This window comes from Lissotriton helveticus, chromosome 11 (assembly GCF_964261635.1).
Source record: "Lissotriton helveticus chromosome 11, aLisHel1.1, whole genome shotgun sequence".
NCBI classification, from domain to species: domain Eukaryota; kingdom Metazoa; phylum Chordata; class Amphibia; order Caudata; family Salamandridae; genus Lissotriton; species Lissotriton helveticus.
The window spans coordinates 190,057,715-190,072,775 of NC_136072.1; the positions used below are offsets into that span (position 1 = coordinate 190,057,715).

A 15,061-nucleotide genomic window follows, 5' to 3' on the forward strand; every position below is an offset into this window, starting at 1 on the left:
TTGCAACCCGGAGGTAAGTACCCTGTACCCTACAGGCTTTTTTTATAATTCACACCTGCAGTACGACGTTATTGTACATGTTTAAAATGCTAGAAACAAAGCAGCATTTGATTCTACGTACATGTATTGTAATTGCATTGATATAGCGCTCGCTACCCCTGGCATGGCTTTGAAGCGCTTTAATTCAATACACGTACGCCACACCCCCCACACTGACTGGTGTGTCTATGCCCGGCTTCACCTCAGGGACCGTTCGTATGCTCCTCTGCAATTCTGGCTTTGCTCTTTCCTCGCCATCTGCTGCTTGCCGATTCACATCCCTGCCCCCCCCTCCTGCCTCCGAGAGCTTCAAAGGGATCTGCTTCCCCACCCACTGTTTCACACTTCACGGCCGCCCCCTCCCCACAGCAATGCCAGATTCCGCTGCTCTTTGTGGGACATTTGTTGAAGGAAGGTCACTTGTGTTGTGGTGTCAGAAACTCAAAGGGGTCTGCGGCTGGTACTGCATTCTTGTTCCGTGCTATGCTCGTTAGTAATGGCACAGTTCGAATACTGCTAAATACTTTGGCATTTATGTTTTGAACAGTGGAATACATGAGGAAATGCAACAAACGTACCTATTTTATGTTTGTGGCTGTATGAACATCTGTTGCTGTATTTTACTTTATAGGTGAATAAATACATTTAAGAGGCCGCCTTTATTTAGAGTATAATACACACCTTAAAAGATATCTTATTCATTCACGCATTTATCAACAACCGCCTTTAACCTCCCCCATAATTCCCCGGAATCTGGCAGGCCTTCCAAGCGCTGCTCGGAGTTGTCAAAGAGCCCCTTACAGATCGAATCATATTTGCATGGGAAATGTTGCCAGGCGGGTGTGCTCCCCCGCACAGTGACACCCCCAGTGAAGAACTCTGCTGTACACAAGCGCTCTTCCCCAAACCGCCTTAAAGACAACCTTAGGCGCTTTTTACGACTCGTCAACATATGGATATAAGGAAGGTTGGGAGAAGGTAGAGAGATCAGCTATCTCCTTTCGCCTGCTAGCGCCCAGAGGCAGCAAGGACAATCTAAAATACAGTATGTTTTGAAACAGAGTTTGCATGGATAAAATTGCTTTCTAGGCGCTTCCTATGAAACAGCTTCTATGTGTTGATGAAAGGGAATTTAACGCTATGTTTATATGAGATGAGTTAGTAAATATTCCATTGCACACGAGCAGACAGTGTGCTCTGTGTTAACAAAGGAAGCCGGCGGTAACCAAGCATTATAGAAAGAATAATGTATTTACATATAACGCTGGTGCAAGACTCTCCCTATTTAAGCGCCATAAATAACCACTGCTACCCAGCTTAGATGATGATTGTGACAAAACATGGTAGAGTTCTGTGCCCGGCTTCACCTCATGGACAGTTCGTATGCTCCTCTGCAATTCTGGCTTTGCTCTTTCCTCGCCCTCTGCTGCTTGCCCATTCACATCCCTGCCCCCGCTCTCTATGTTACTCTTCCTGCCAAATGCTTCCCCAACCCATTTGTTTACATCCCCAACACCCAGCTCCTCCATCGCTGCTTCCTCTGAGCCTCTTCCCACTGAAAATAAAACAAGCATTGGCATAGACAATAGGTCTCGCTTTTGGGACCTTCTAAGTATTTTCTGATGGAGAGAGAGAGTCATTTTTTTTAGAACCCCCCCTCTCTTCTTTCTCTCCCTCTCCCACTCCCTCTTCCCGCCCCTCCTTCCCTCACTCTCTTGCTCTCTTCCTTCCCTCTTTCTTTCTCTCCCTCTCTCCTCTTCCCTCCCTCCAACCCCTCTCTCTCTCTCTTTCTCCCCCTCCTTCTTACCTACCCTCTCTCGCCCCTTCCTTCTCTCTCTCTTGCTCCCTCTCCCCTTCCCTCTTCCCTCCCTCCATCTCTCGGCCCTTCCTTCTCTCTCTCCCCCTTCCCTCCCTCTCCTCACTCTCTCTCTCCCCCCTTCCTTCTCTCTCTTGCCATCTTGTTACAAATGTCACAAAAATATGTTAATATTTCATTTCTGTTCTTGGATTTTCATCACAATAAAATGCACTGAACATAATCTTCCCAAAAGGTATTTACAAAAGTTGAAGCTATTGCCATTATAAATTACAATAACTTTTATTTAAGTATTAATTATTTTTAAAAAAAGCCATTGTTATTTGTAATATTAATACATCTAAGTCATGTAAATACAACACATAATGCAGTACAAATGCTATAGGTGTCACGTTTGCAAAAGTCAAAACTATTGGCATTGTAAATGACAAAGCTATTAATTTCGCAATTTTCAAAACCAAAACATAAATCAAAATTGTGTCATTTACAATACCAATACCTCAAACTTTCCTAATGCAAGACCTATTGCATTGCAAATTACAATTGTAAATAACAATGCCTTTTATTTTTGTTTTCATTTTAAAAACATAATGGGCTTTGTCATTTACAAAACCAATACCTCCAACTTTCCTACTGCGAAACCTATTGGCAACGCCAGTGCTTGTTAAACTTACATCAAGAGCTAAGGGCTGTAAGAATCTTAGTGAACCCATTGAGACTCTTTCCGCATAGCTGTGGTGAAACCTAAAGAGAGAAGCTGGTCCAGGAAAGGTTTTCTGGATTGGCCATCTTGGAGGCTACTTGGCCTTGCCTCATATGCCTAAGTATATTTCGTATAAAAGGTGAGTTAACAGTATGCGGATACAAAAACCTAAAAAAAAGTTTTGCAACACTTTTTTATAAAGGTTCACACAGTTTAAAAGCAAGATTTCTCACATTGTTTAGTCTTATTAATTGAATTGCAATTGGTAAAAGACAGTCACCCTTCTCCATAAGACAGTCACTGATCTCAAGACAAGGCGTGTAGTCGTTTTTGTAACATCCAGATCTGCACAACAGTATTCATGTTACATTCCCCTCTCTGCCTTGCTGATATTGCAAATCAGCTGTGTGAAAGTCAGTGCTACTTTGTGTAAACAGGCTTGTGCAACCTTGGCCACTCTTTATAATATACCAACATGTGGTAAATGTACGTATAATGTAAACTTGGATCATGCATGTTATCAATAATTAACGTAAAACCTGGACTGATTATTGCCTTCGAAGTCCATTGTTCGGTACCCGTTGAACCAGAACTGTTTAATTTAAGATACCAATGCTAATGCCTTGGTGTCGCAATCTATGCTCAAAACCCTAAGCAAGTAGTTTTCTTTTGGCAATTTTTAAAAATTATTTTTATTGGCATTTTATTACATAAAACACAATCAGAAATAACATTGTGTGTTCAACCAAGATCATTTTTCTAAAGGATGTATTCTTCATTTATTACAATATTTTTGAATCAACAATGCGCCATTCATACTTCTCAAACCCAAATCTCCCATTTGTGCCTACCATGCAGCTTCACAATATCCCTTCTCTGCACACTCAGGTCTGTTATTGGATGGTTGGGGGTTCGGGGTGGAAATGGAGGGTATGTGTGTAGGGGTCAATAATTTTTGCAAGCTTCCCACTCTGATAGACCTTCCGTAACACTCATCTCGCCAGGGGTCCTTTCGGCTATTAATTGGTGAAGATCAAAAGTTATTTCCCTAAGGTAACAGTTTGGTAACTTTCATAGTTCTTTTCAACTTACCCTGAAAAACCAATCATTGTACAGGTAACTCATTTTTGAAATGCTACAAAGCTTTCACCTTGTGGTCTTTTCTTCTCAGACCTGTGACCTTTGCCAATGCTTGTATGTACATGGCAGTTTTCTTTTTTCGGAGGCATCGAAGTTACCTTTAAGATGGCACAGAGGACTCTTTGGAGGAACGCTGGGCTGCTGCAGCTGCTCACTGCCGGTTCATTCTTGCACAGGTTTAGGATTTATGGTGTTAAATACCCGTGTCGTTCGCCACAAACCCCGGGGGACTCGTTGGTGTTTCTGAGTCAGATTCTCTGTACCAGCTGGGTTCTGTAAAAGATCAGACTGTTTGCTAAGCATTTTCTACCAAGGGCACAGGCAGGTTTAAACGCAGACCATATGTAACCAATAACAGAGTATTGCTGTTGTAAAGCTGACCAATTTGAGTCAATGGTCCCATAGGGCTTCAACGTACATGTTACGAACACGCTCAAATTGTTTATAAAAGGTGCAAGGGCCCAGCGTTTTTCTTGGAGTCCAGAGTCGCAAAATGCAAGGTTTGCTGTATGCCAAGGCTGCCTAGTTTTGATGCCATCTCATTCCTCTTTCTTGCAGCACTCTGCACTTCCTGTCTCTTTACATCACTGTAAGGGGTTATTTTTTAGGTCGAGCCCGTGCAGCGTATGTGCTGCTCTGCGAGGCATGCTGTATTGCAGTATGAACTTGAAGCCCCACCCACTCTCTGCCCATATTTGTCATTGGCTTGTATCACTGTTATTCATAAATGCTGGCTTCTGATTCTTTAATAGGTTTGTAAGTCTCTCCTTAGTACCTCCTTGTCTTCATTTGTAACCTCCCATGAGGACTGGCCCTTTTACTTCGGTTGTTACACTGTGCGTCTTATTTAGTCTGTAAGCACTATTTTCTTTAATGCGTTTCTCCTACTGCAGGCACTACGTGCTTTCCTGCAACATTCAGTGTGCCTTGCGTGCTTTCATGGGGTACTTTTACCAAAAAAAGCATTTGTTTGTCAACCTTTTTGGTAAAAGTGCCCCATACTGCGCTTTCACTTTAATAGCAGCCGCTGACCTTTCTTTAGACACGGCTCGTCTAAAGAAAGGGGCATGGCCTCTAGTAACGTGAAAGCGCAGCATGGGGAACTTGTAAACAACAAGCATTTGCAATGCAACAGGTCTCACATTTGAGAAACTTTGACCTATTGGTATTGTAAATGACAATGCCTTTTATTATTGCAGGTTTTTTAAAATCCATAAATAAAAGGCACTGACGTTTACAATGCCAGTAGCTCAAAACCTCCAATCGCGAGACCTATTGCATTGCAAATGCTCATCCTCCTTGTGTTTTCTCTTTAGCAATGTGTTCCAGTCTTTTTTCTTCCTCTTTCTTTCTCTCTTTTCTTCTTTCTCTGACTTGCTCTGAGTAAGATGATGAAAAATAAGTCTCAGACTAATAATGAGAGGCAGTGCCCACGCATCCCCAGCACACACTTTCTCCCTCTGCTCAATGTTGTCAGAATCACATGAGTTACTGACATTGAAAAGGAGCCTTTACCAAACCCGGTTCAATTATTTAGGCCTCGGCTAGACAGCACATGCGCTATGTCGACGAGACATGCGTCCGATCTGTGATTTTCAGCGCGCCCACAGGCTTCCCATTTGCTCTCTCCTTCGTCTGTCTCATATTGTTTGTCATATATAAATAACAAGGAGGGAGGGAGAGAAAAAGTGGATTCGGTCTCTCCTGGCAGTTTACACAAACAAATTGGATTCCACTCAAAAGGTGGGGGTGGTCCCTACTTTGGTGGGGAGCACACCATGTTGTTTAAATACCCCTCACACACCAACAGGCCCCTTGGTGTCATGCTTCATCATTGGGGTCTTCGCACCCTTCTACGGGATGCGGCGTGCTACGACTCACGGCTACTTAAGAACACTCTTTGTGAACTATGTGTTGGTGTGTGATGGGAAATGAATGTGAGTGGTGGGGTAGTGAAACGTGATAGTTTAAAGATAGTTGTTGAGAGTTCTCGGCTATTTTAGTGACTGACACCACAGGCCTTAACGACTCCATCCCGTGGGGCCAACTACGATAAACTTTATCTAATGAAACCCCAGGTCACCTTCAGCGAACCACTGTGTTACCATATTTCACACACATTAGTGGTTCTTGACCCCTTGTGTCAACCGCCTCTATCGAGTCTCATTCAACCTGAGGCACATTCTGTCCTTACTAAGAAACAACCTGCTTTCTTAAAGCATAACCAGCTGCTTGTACTGGCAAACAGCACTCTGCCAAAAAAACGGGGACATTCACTACACGCATGCGCGGAACATTGTATCCGGCACAGCGCATGCGCGAATGCATAGGGTGAGTGTCTCTACACTACCGCTCATGTCCGGTGCATGTGCATTACAAAACCGTCTCTATTTTTCATACAGTCTGGGGCACAGGTTGCACGTATTAAGAATCATCGTCTTTTTTCTAAGCTTAACCGGCCCTTTTTTGCCTGTAAACAGCACCCACTAAAATAGCCGAGAACTCTCAACACACGCATGTGTGGTATTCTGTATCCGGGTCAGCACATGCGCGAACTCCTGGAGTGAGCTCTTCAATACCACCGCTCCTCTCAGGCTCATGCGCACAGCTTCCGACATTGGCATCCCAACGCGCAGAACCGACAAACCAATTGAAGAGGCACACACCTTCTTTGGGCATGCATCCGCTTCCAATTAACAGCACATTAAGTCGGTAATGACCACTCCAACCGCTATAAAAGACCGCCCCCTCAACACCACGGCATTCCATCGGAGCCGCATTGAGGGGAAGGAGGTCTACCGGGTCCTGTCCAGTTCGTGAGTTCGCCTGCACAGTTTCCATAGGGGGATGACTTCGCAGTGGGTTGTGAGTAACAGCTCCCTAAACAAGGTCTTCTCCTACTTCTAGATCGCTAAATTGAGCAAGATGAGGAAAACCCCCAATACCATGCAAAGGCTCATGAGGTAATTTAGTCACAACCTCTAAGTAAGGATTGTTTTTCTTTATTTTATTTTCTCCTATCCTCAACATCGCAGGGGAACAAGACATCGTTTTTTCTGAACATGTGTGTGTTACTTTCTCTATGTGTGTCTTTGTCCTTTTTCCATTTTTACCTGTTTGACAGCGCTATCCAACTGTTAGGAAATTATTTATCATGTTTCTTTTCTCAACAGGTCTTGTTCTTACGCCAACTTGGCGCGACAGACTATTTTACGGAACGAAAATAGGTACACTACACCTATAGTTCACCTCCTTTTTGTATAATACACTTTGATATATACATTACGTGTAAGTAAGGTGGGGACCGTTGTGCAATCCCCGTCCTGAAGAAGGAGTTTTACACTCCGAAACATGTCGACGCACTTTCTGAGGTTGGTGTACATAATCATACAATAACAACCTCATCCTGTACCCCTTTTAACAATACCAGCCGAGGGCTTAATAAAAGTTTATTAATTTTTTTCCCTACGAGCCAGGTATTTTTTAACTATCTTTTAACTATCACGTTTCACTACCCCACCACTCACATTCATTTCCCATCACACACCAACACATAGTTCACAAAGAGTGCTCCTACGTAGCCGTGAGTCGTAGCACGCCGCATCCCGTAGAAGGGTGCGAAGACCCCAATGATGAAGCATGACACCAAGGGGCCTGTTGGTGTGTGAGGGGTATTTAAACATCACGGTGTGCTCCCCACCAAAGTAGGGACCACCCTCATATTCTTTGTCACCATTTGTCCCTGGCATGCATGGTCATGACTCTTCCTGTGTTTAGCCCTCCCCCAGAGCATGGACTAAGTACTTGTAAACATCCACTGCTCCCGTTTTTATGACCATTTTAGGACCTACTTTTTACATTTCTTTTTCAGTACTCTACAGTGCTCATGCTTTTACCAGTTTAGTCTCCTCCTACCCGCCCTCATGCCCCATCCACAGATCACCCCCTCTTCCCACTTTTCCAATTCTTTCAGTTTTTAGGTTTACCCTCCTCCTCCATTTCGTCGCTGCTTGCTCCCTCGCGCCTCTTGATGCTTGACCTGTCCTCAAAAAGACCCCTCCCCCATCACTGCTTTTCCCATCGTTGCTGCTCTCCGTTTCCTCCACCTCCTCCCTCACGTCTCTGCTTGCTCCCTTACACCTCCGGGTGCTTGCCCTGTCCATAAATCCCTTCCTCCTCTGACGCTGTAACTGCTTTAAACCCCCATTGTTGTCTGTTTCGTTCTAGTGAATGGTGGTGTTCTGTCTTTTAATGTCCGGTTAGTCTATGGCTGACGTGCTGATTGGAGCATGTGTGCACGGCTGCTATGACTTGGCAAATGCATAGTCGCTGTTTATTTTCCCCACGTGTGGGTACTAGTTGTGTGCATGTTTATACCATATGTGGTCATTCAGCAATGGTGTTTATAGCTAGAAAATGTCATACCTCAAGTGAATAATGTATGCTTTATCACAGGGCATGTCAGAGCTTCTAAAGTATCTGTCTTCTGCTGAAATTGCATAGCCATGTTTCTCCTGTGCAGAATGGTTGAACTGTTAGTGTATCACCTTGTTGCTTCTCATTTCATAGGGCGGGACTTTATTCTTCAAATTTCTCCTAGCGGGACACTTTATTACTTTTTCCGTATTAACTGGTGAAGTGTTTCCATGCGCCATTATTGCTTAATTTAAATTCTCTTCAAAGGAGCCAGGCTGAGTCTTGATGTCCTCAAGGTCTGCTTGCCCCTCAGTGTCCATTGCAAAAGTAGTTCATTTAATTTGGTTGCTGATGCAATATATTTCCTCATGTTCACTACTGTAAACCAGCCTAACATTGTGATTCTTTCTGTGTTTTTATGCATTTTTATATAGCACCAACACCACCCGAAGGTAGCGTAGTGTTTTACATTAGCACCAATTACTTTCTTTGTGCAGTTTTTTTTTTTGCGCCAACACCACCTGAAGTATTGGAGCACTTTACCTTAACATCAGTTACTTTTGCACGAGGACACTGTAAATGTAGGCAAATCACTTAATCTTACATTAGCAGCCCGCATTTGCTGTTGGTTGCCCGTCAACCTCACACCCGTTGCTGCTTGCCACACTTAATCCCTTTGCACAGATTCCCCTCTTCTCCCAGATCCCCTCCTTCCCGACTCTGCCTTTCAAATTTGATGTGTGCAGTTTTATGCAGCTCCAACACCACTTGCAGGTACTGGAGTTCTTTACTTTTTACTTTTTTTGTGCAGTTTTATATAGCACCAAACACCACCCTAAGGTATTGGAGTGCTTTACATTAGCACCAGTTACTTTACACAAGGACGCATTCATTTTTGTGTGCATAGGGAGTTTGTGATTTGCCCACAATCAAGGATGTTAACCTGACGCCGAAACTCAAACCCAGTTTCCCAGCTCTATAGGCGGCAGCTCTGACCCTTATGCCAAATCCTCTCCCAAGAGGACGCCCCCATTGTCTCCCTAGCCTCCACCTCAGTTCCACATTTTGTGATTGCTGGCAAATATCTTAATGTTCATAGACAACATGGCACATTCACATTGACATGGTCAACAGCTCTGGCATTGTCAAGACCTATTGGCTTTTCCAAAGCTTGTTATTTATGTATGCTTCGTCTTGCATGAGGCAATCTCCCCCAAGAAGTAAGGTTCAGAGCCCTGTACAGTCAGTGTTGTGAAATGCAATGGCATTATTTCAAGACAAATATACATATGTTTAATAAAGTACAATTGTGTTACCTTTATTCCAGAAGGTGTTTCAGCATTTGAAATTAACAGGTATCTCTTTTGCAGTGGTCGTACGCATTAGAAAAACCCAACACTGGCAGCATTTTTAATATTGCCTGGTCTATTGACGGAACCCAAATTGCGGGAGCTTGTGGAAATGGACAAGTCATATTTGCTCATGTTGTAGAACAGCATTGGGAGTGGAAGAATTTTGAAATTACATTAACAAAAAGAAGAACCATGCAGGTATGTTTCTTTTTTATTCGTAATTTTTTAGGTGTGGTCTAGTTTTAGTTGTATTGTCTACCTCATATTTTCCCCCAAACATCAAATTATATGTGTGTGTGTGTTTTATGGTTAATGAAAACCCTTACAAAAAATCAGGATTAAAGCATTGGCCCGATAAAACCATTAAGTGTCTCATCATTGATAGGAGATAACATATCAAAGCGAAATTAATAAAGTTGTGCTTATTGCTAGCTGTTTTGCTACAAACGCAATTATTTTTTTTACAGTTCCTCAAGACATTTGCTAATTTGTTGGATTAAAACCTTCCTTGATCGCTGTCTGATGGGTTCTGATGTTTAATAGTCTTATAGAAGGAAGTACACATTTAGAGAGCTCATCTGAGAAGTCTTGACAGCAACAGATTACACGTGCCAGAAATTCTTTCCAATAATAACAAAAAAAGCTGAAGCTCCTGGTAATGCAGGAACATTTACATTACTGCTAAATCTTGCCCAGGTCAAATAGGCCAGATATACTGTGTTTGAATACGAGCAATTTTGGCTCTAGCAGATAAAATAGGACTCAGTGGCGGCAGGCACGGATTGGGGGCAAAAGGGGAAAAAAATACACACTTACCTTTTAACGGCGTCTCTCCTCCGTCGTCTATCCACGTCTCTTCCGGCCGGAACGTAAGCATGAAGCACACAGGTTCCCCTAATCCAAACACTATTTTTCTGTCAGTAGTGTTGTGATTTGTCTGAGCACCATGGTTGGACCAGACAGGCAGTGGGAGCCTGGGCATGTTCTCCACCCAGGCGGTGTTTTATAGTCATTAGAGAACATGCAAAGTGAGCATGACTGTTTGGCTGGCCCAAGATGGCCGGCCGAACTGTCATGCGTACTGACAGAGTGAACTCCTCCTGAGCAGAGCAGCCCACCCCACCCCGCAAAGCTGCTTCGGCAGTGAAAAATAAAATGATAACATCAGGTTATTATTATTTTGTTTTTCCTTTTTTACACTGCTGAAAAGCAGTAGGGCGACACTCCTCTGCCTTAGCGGAGGAGCTGCCACTGATGGCACTATTCGTTTGATGTAAGGGTGTAATAAAGGGTCAGTGAGCCAGAGGGCAAGACGGTTCAAATTGTGTGATGCAAAGGAGCAAAGTCCCATTTGTTTCTTTACTTGGGTTTGAAAGTGCAGCCATGGCATGGCGGAGTTCCATTGATCTGACAGTTGAGAGTTTTATTGGAGTTTGTTCGGACTAAGAGGTGCATTTTATTTTTATCATTACGTGACCATCTCTCCTTTCAGCTCTCTTGCAACTTTGCCACATGAAAGCAATCCCACCAGCCTGGCGTGCTATCGGATTAACCTGATTGAATTCCAGTCTGGTTTGTGCTTGAGATGTTGAATGTGGTGGGTTGAACAAGCGTCTGAACAGATTGCATTTCACTCTAGCTGTTTATAAAACTGGGTGGAAATCTCTCACAGCCACAGTACTGCGGTGGCATAGATTTGGATTTCATGACTTCTAATAAGGGTTTTATTGAAGGGACTGAGAGAGAGTTTTTTTAGGGCTACATGTATCAAATAAGCATTTTGCGATTACCAAATAGCGTTTTTCCCAAATTGCTATTTCGTAATCGCAAAATGCTATGTATGTAAGGAATCACCACAGATTTATTATCTAATAGCAATTTGGTAAATAGTGAATCGCTTTAAGGTAATATTACTCCATTCGTTCCTATGGGCCGAAAGGCTCATTAGGTGCTAATTTGCGATTGCCTAATTGGTAATCGCAGATTAGGTAATGCAAAGCCAAGGGTGCAATGATGCCAAAGCCCCCCCGAAGCAATCGCAAAATAATAAATGTGCACATGTAAAGCACACACCAGTTTGAAAAATGCAGTTTTGTGCATTTTCATTGTTTGCACATGGTTACCATGGACTTGAAGTCGATAGTAATTGCATTTTCCTAAATGCAGTTTGCATTTGGAACATGCTTAATACATGTGCTAAGAGGATCACAGTTTGCGATTCCCTATTTGTAGTCGCAATTTTTGCAATTACCTAAAATTACGACTACAAAGCCTTTCATACATCATGAAAGTCTGTTTAGCATTCGTAAATGGATGATTTTACTGAATTGCACTGTTTACGAATACAAAAACCTTTCATACATGTGGTCCTAAGTTTCAGAAGCTCTTTCATCATATTGTTTTCTTTTGGTTCTTATTTCTTCTTTCTGCAAAGGTGCCATTGTGGTTGAGCCATATTCCTTGGTACTTATAGATGGCACTAATTTAATTGGTGCAATATTTAAGTGCCATTCTCTTTTCCTACTAAGTTTACTGCTAAAATGAAGGGTGTTGGATTTCTTAGTTTATAGTCAGGTTGTTATTTGAGCAATAAAAAGCCAGCTGATTTAGTGCATGTTGGAGGTGAGTCCCTGTTTGATCAAAGATAATGGTGTAGTCTGCGCACATTAAAAGTTGTACAGCCTCCTGCGTAATTTCGGAAGGCAAGATGTGTTGTTGAGCAGGGTGGTGTGTGTATATATAAATATATATCAATGAAAAAGCAAAGGTTTAAGATTAGTTATAGTTAGGAAAACATAATTTATTATTTCTATTCAAAACTAACTTAAACTACACAAACCGTAGAAATTAAAAAGTTATAGTTATAACTTAAAGCTAGAATTTGCGCCCCGTCCAAAACTGACTATAACTTGCGCACCTCAGTACAGAGTTGTCAATTCACTTGCCAGACTAAATTAACTGTAACTCTTGCCTTCCACGTGCACTGCTTTTACCCTATAATATGACATCACTTTAAATTATAGCATTCATAACCACTATCATGCCATCTCAAATGACATAAAATATGAGAAGCCTGTGCATGGTTGCCATGTACCGCAGTATACTGCGAAGGTACAGCGGTATACCGCAGCCCAAAATATCATTCGTTTTTGCCTCTTACTACTCAAAAACAACTGAACAAATTCAGATCCAATAACAACAAGCATTGGCATAGCCAATAGGTCTCGCCTTTGGGACCTTATAAGTGTTTAGTTATCCAGCACAATATCCTTGGTGCAACAATATCAAGTGTTGCATGGCTAAACACTTATAAGGTCCCAAAGGCGAGACCTATTGGCTATGCCAATGCTTGTTTTGAGTGAGTGGCTCGTGCAGTAGTGCCACTGTGAGGTAGAGATGCTGCGAGTGCTTTTACAGGAGCCCCTGTCCCATTGCGCCTCTTCAAAATATATCTTGGGTCTGGTGTAATACTTCTAGCCCCTATTCCCGCACCCAATGCATCCTTTAAATGTCCCATGTACAGCCGGGGTTGACACTCCTATTACCCCTGCCTTCCAGTGACACTTTACCCGTCACGGTGGTGTTGGTGGACGTGGTGGTGGTGGACGTGGTGGTGATGGATGTGGTAGTGGTGGACATGGTGGTGGACGTGGTAGTGGTGGTGGGGGATGTGGTGGACGTGGTGGTGGACATGGTGGTGGTGGTTATGGTGATGGACTTGGTGGTGGTGGACGTGGTGGACATGGTGGTGGTGGACGTGGTGGACATGGTGGTGGTGGACATGGTGGTGGTGGATGTGGTGTGGACGCGTTGGTGGTGGACGTGGTGGTGGTGGACATGGTGGTGGACGTGGTGGTGGTGGACATGGTGGTGGTGGACGTGGTGGTGGACATGGTGGTGGACTTGTTGGTGGTGGATGTGGTGGTGGACGTGGTGGCGGTGGATGTGGTGGTGGTGGTGCACGTGGTGGTGGTGGACGTGGTGGTGGTGGATGTGGTGGTGGTGGACGTGGTGGTGTGGTCGCGATGGACATGGTGGTGTGGTGGTGGTGGACTCGGTGCTGGTGGACGTGGTGGTGGTGGATGTGGTGTTGGTGGTGGACTTGATAGTGGTTGGCGTGGTGGTGTGGTGGTGGTGGTGGATGTGATGGTGATGGGCGTGGTGGACGTGGTGGACGTGGTGATGGTGGCGGTGGTGGTGGTGGTGGTGGATGTGGGGGTGGTGGGGATGTGGTGGACGTGGTGGTGGTGGATGTGGTGGTGATGGACGTGGTGGTGCATGTGGTGGTGGTGGACGTAGTGGACATGGTGGTGGTGGTGGTGGTGGTGGATGTGGTGGTGGTGGCGGATGTGGTGGATGTGGTGGATGTGGTGGTGGACGTGGTGTTGTGGTTGTGATGGACCTGGTGGTTGTAGTGGTGGAAGTGGTGGTGGACGTGGACGTGGTGGTGGTGGTGGACATGGTGGTGGTAGTGGATGTGGTGGTGGATGTGGTGGTGGACGTGGTGGGGATGGAGGTGGTGGATGTGGTGGTGTTGGTGGTGGTGGTGGATGTGGTGGTGGTGGACGTGGTGATGGTGGACGTGGTGGTGATGGACATGGTGGTTGTGGTGGTGGACGTGGTGGTAGTGGTGGACGTAGTGGTGGTGGTGGTAGTGGACGTGGTGGACGCGGTGGTGGACGCGGTGGTGGACATGGTGGTGGTGGATATGGTGGTGGACATGGTAGTGGTGGTGGACGTGGTGGTGGTGGTGGTGGACGTGGTGGTGGTGGACGTAATGGTGGTGGACGTGGTCATGGTGGTGGACGACTATTGGGTCTACTGCACCAGCTTCCTCCCAGGAAAAGGACTCCCACAATGGGGGATCCAGGTTGAAGAAACATAAGACATCACCAAAATCATTCTAAACACTCTTGTCATTCAGGGGAGCACCTGTCAATGGCGAGATCCTCAGCACAGACATACTCTCTGTCAAAAGGCTTGATTGGTGACTCTAATTCCTCAGTTACCGATATCAGTACCATTGCCACCAAAACCATCTCCATCAACGCCAAGACAAGCACCATTGGCACAGACAACCGAGCAAGTCTTGTCCCGGACTATACCGAGGCTGACACACTTGACGTCAGCAAGACCCAAACACTATCATTCGTTGTCGAAGCATTCTACTTCACCATCTTCGACTCCAAAACTAATCCATATCTTGGCTCTAAGAATGTCTCTGTCGACATCAATACATTTATCTGTATACTCCTTATATGTGAGGAATGAAGTGGTGCATGTGGAAGAGTTGGTTACTTCTAAGAGGCGAAGACTAATCATCCCTGCAGAAGGCCCTGTAGAGGTCCTTCTTCAGCCTCTAAATATTACTACACTCTTAGAACAGACAATTACGTTTACATTTTTGGTGCCTCTAAAGCCACAAGGACCGTCTCTTCCATTGGTTCCAAGACTAATAGAACCAACTACAAACCTCCCAAAACTCCAGACAGACTCAATCAAAGAAGTCCTTCAACATCTCCAAGTACATCTTTGTACGACACCGATGGATCATATTGATCGGCGGACTTTCATCAGGACTGAGGAAAAGTAATG

The 15,061-nt window shown here is 44.3% G+C and overlaps 1 protein-coding gene across 2 annotated transcripts in view; it reads left to right on the forward strand.

The window, feature by feature from the left end:
- The window catches only part of IFT80 (intraflagellar transport 80), a 326,686-nt gene that overhangs the window by 181,261 nt on the left and 130,364 nt on the right, over positions 1-15,061 (forward strand). For both annotated transcript variants that reach the window (XM_078666860.1, XM_078666859.1), the window contains exon 9: positions 9,485-9,664. In XM_078666860.1, the coding sequence (XP_078522986.1) occupies positions 9,485-9,664 (180 nt within the window). The remainder of the gene's footprint in view (positions 1-9,484; positions 9,665-15,061) is intronic.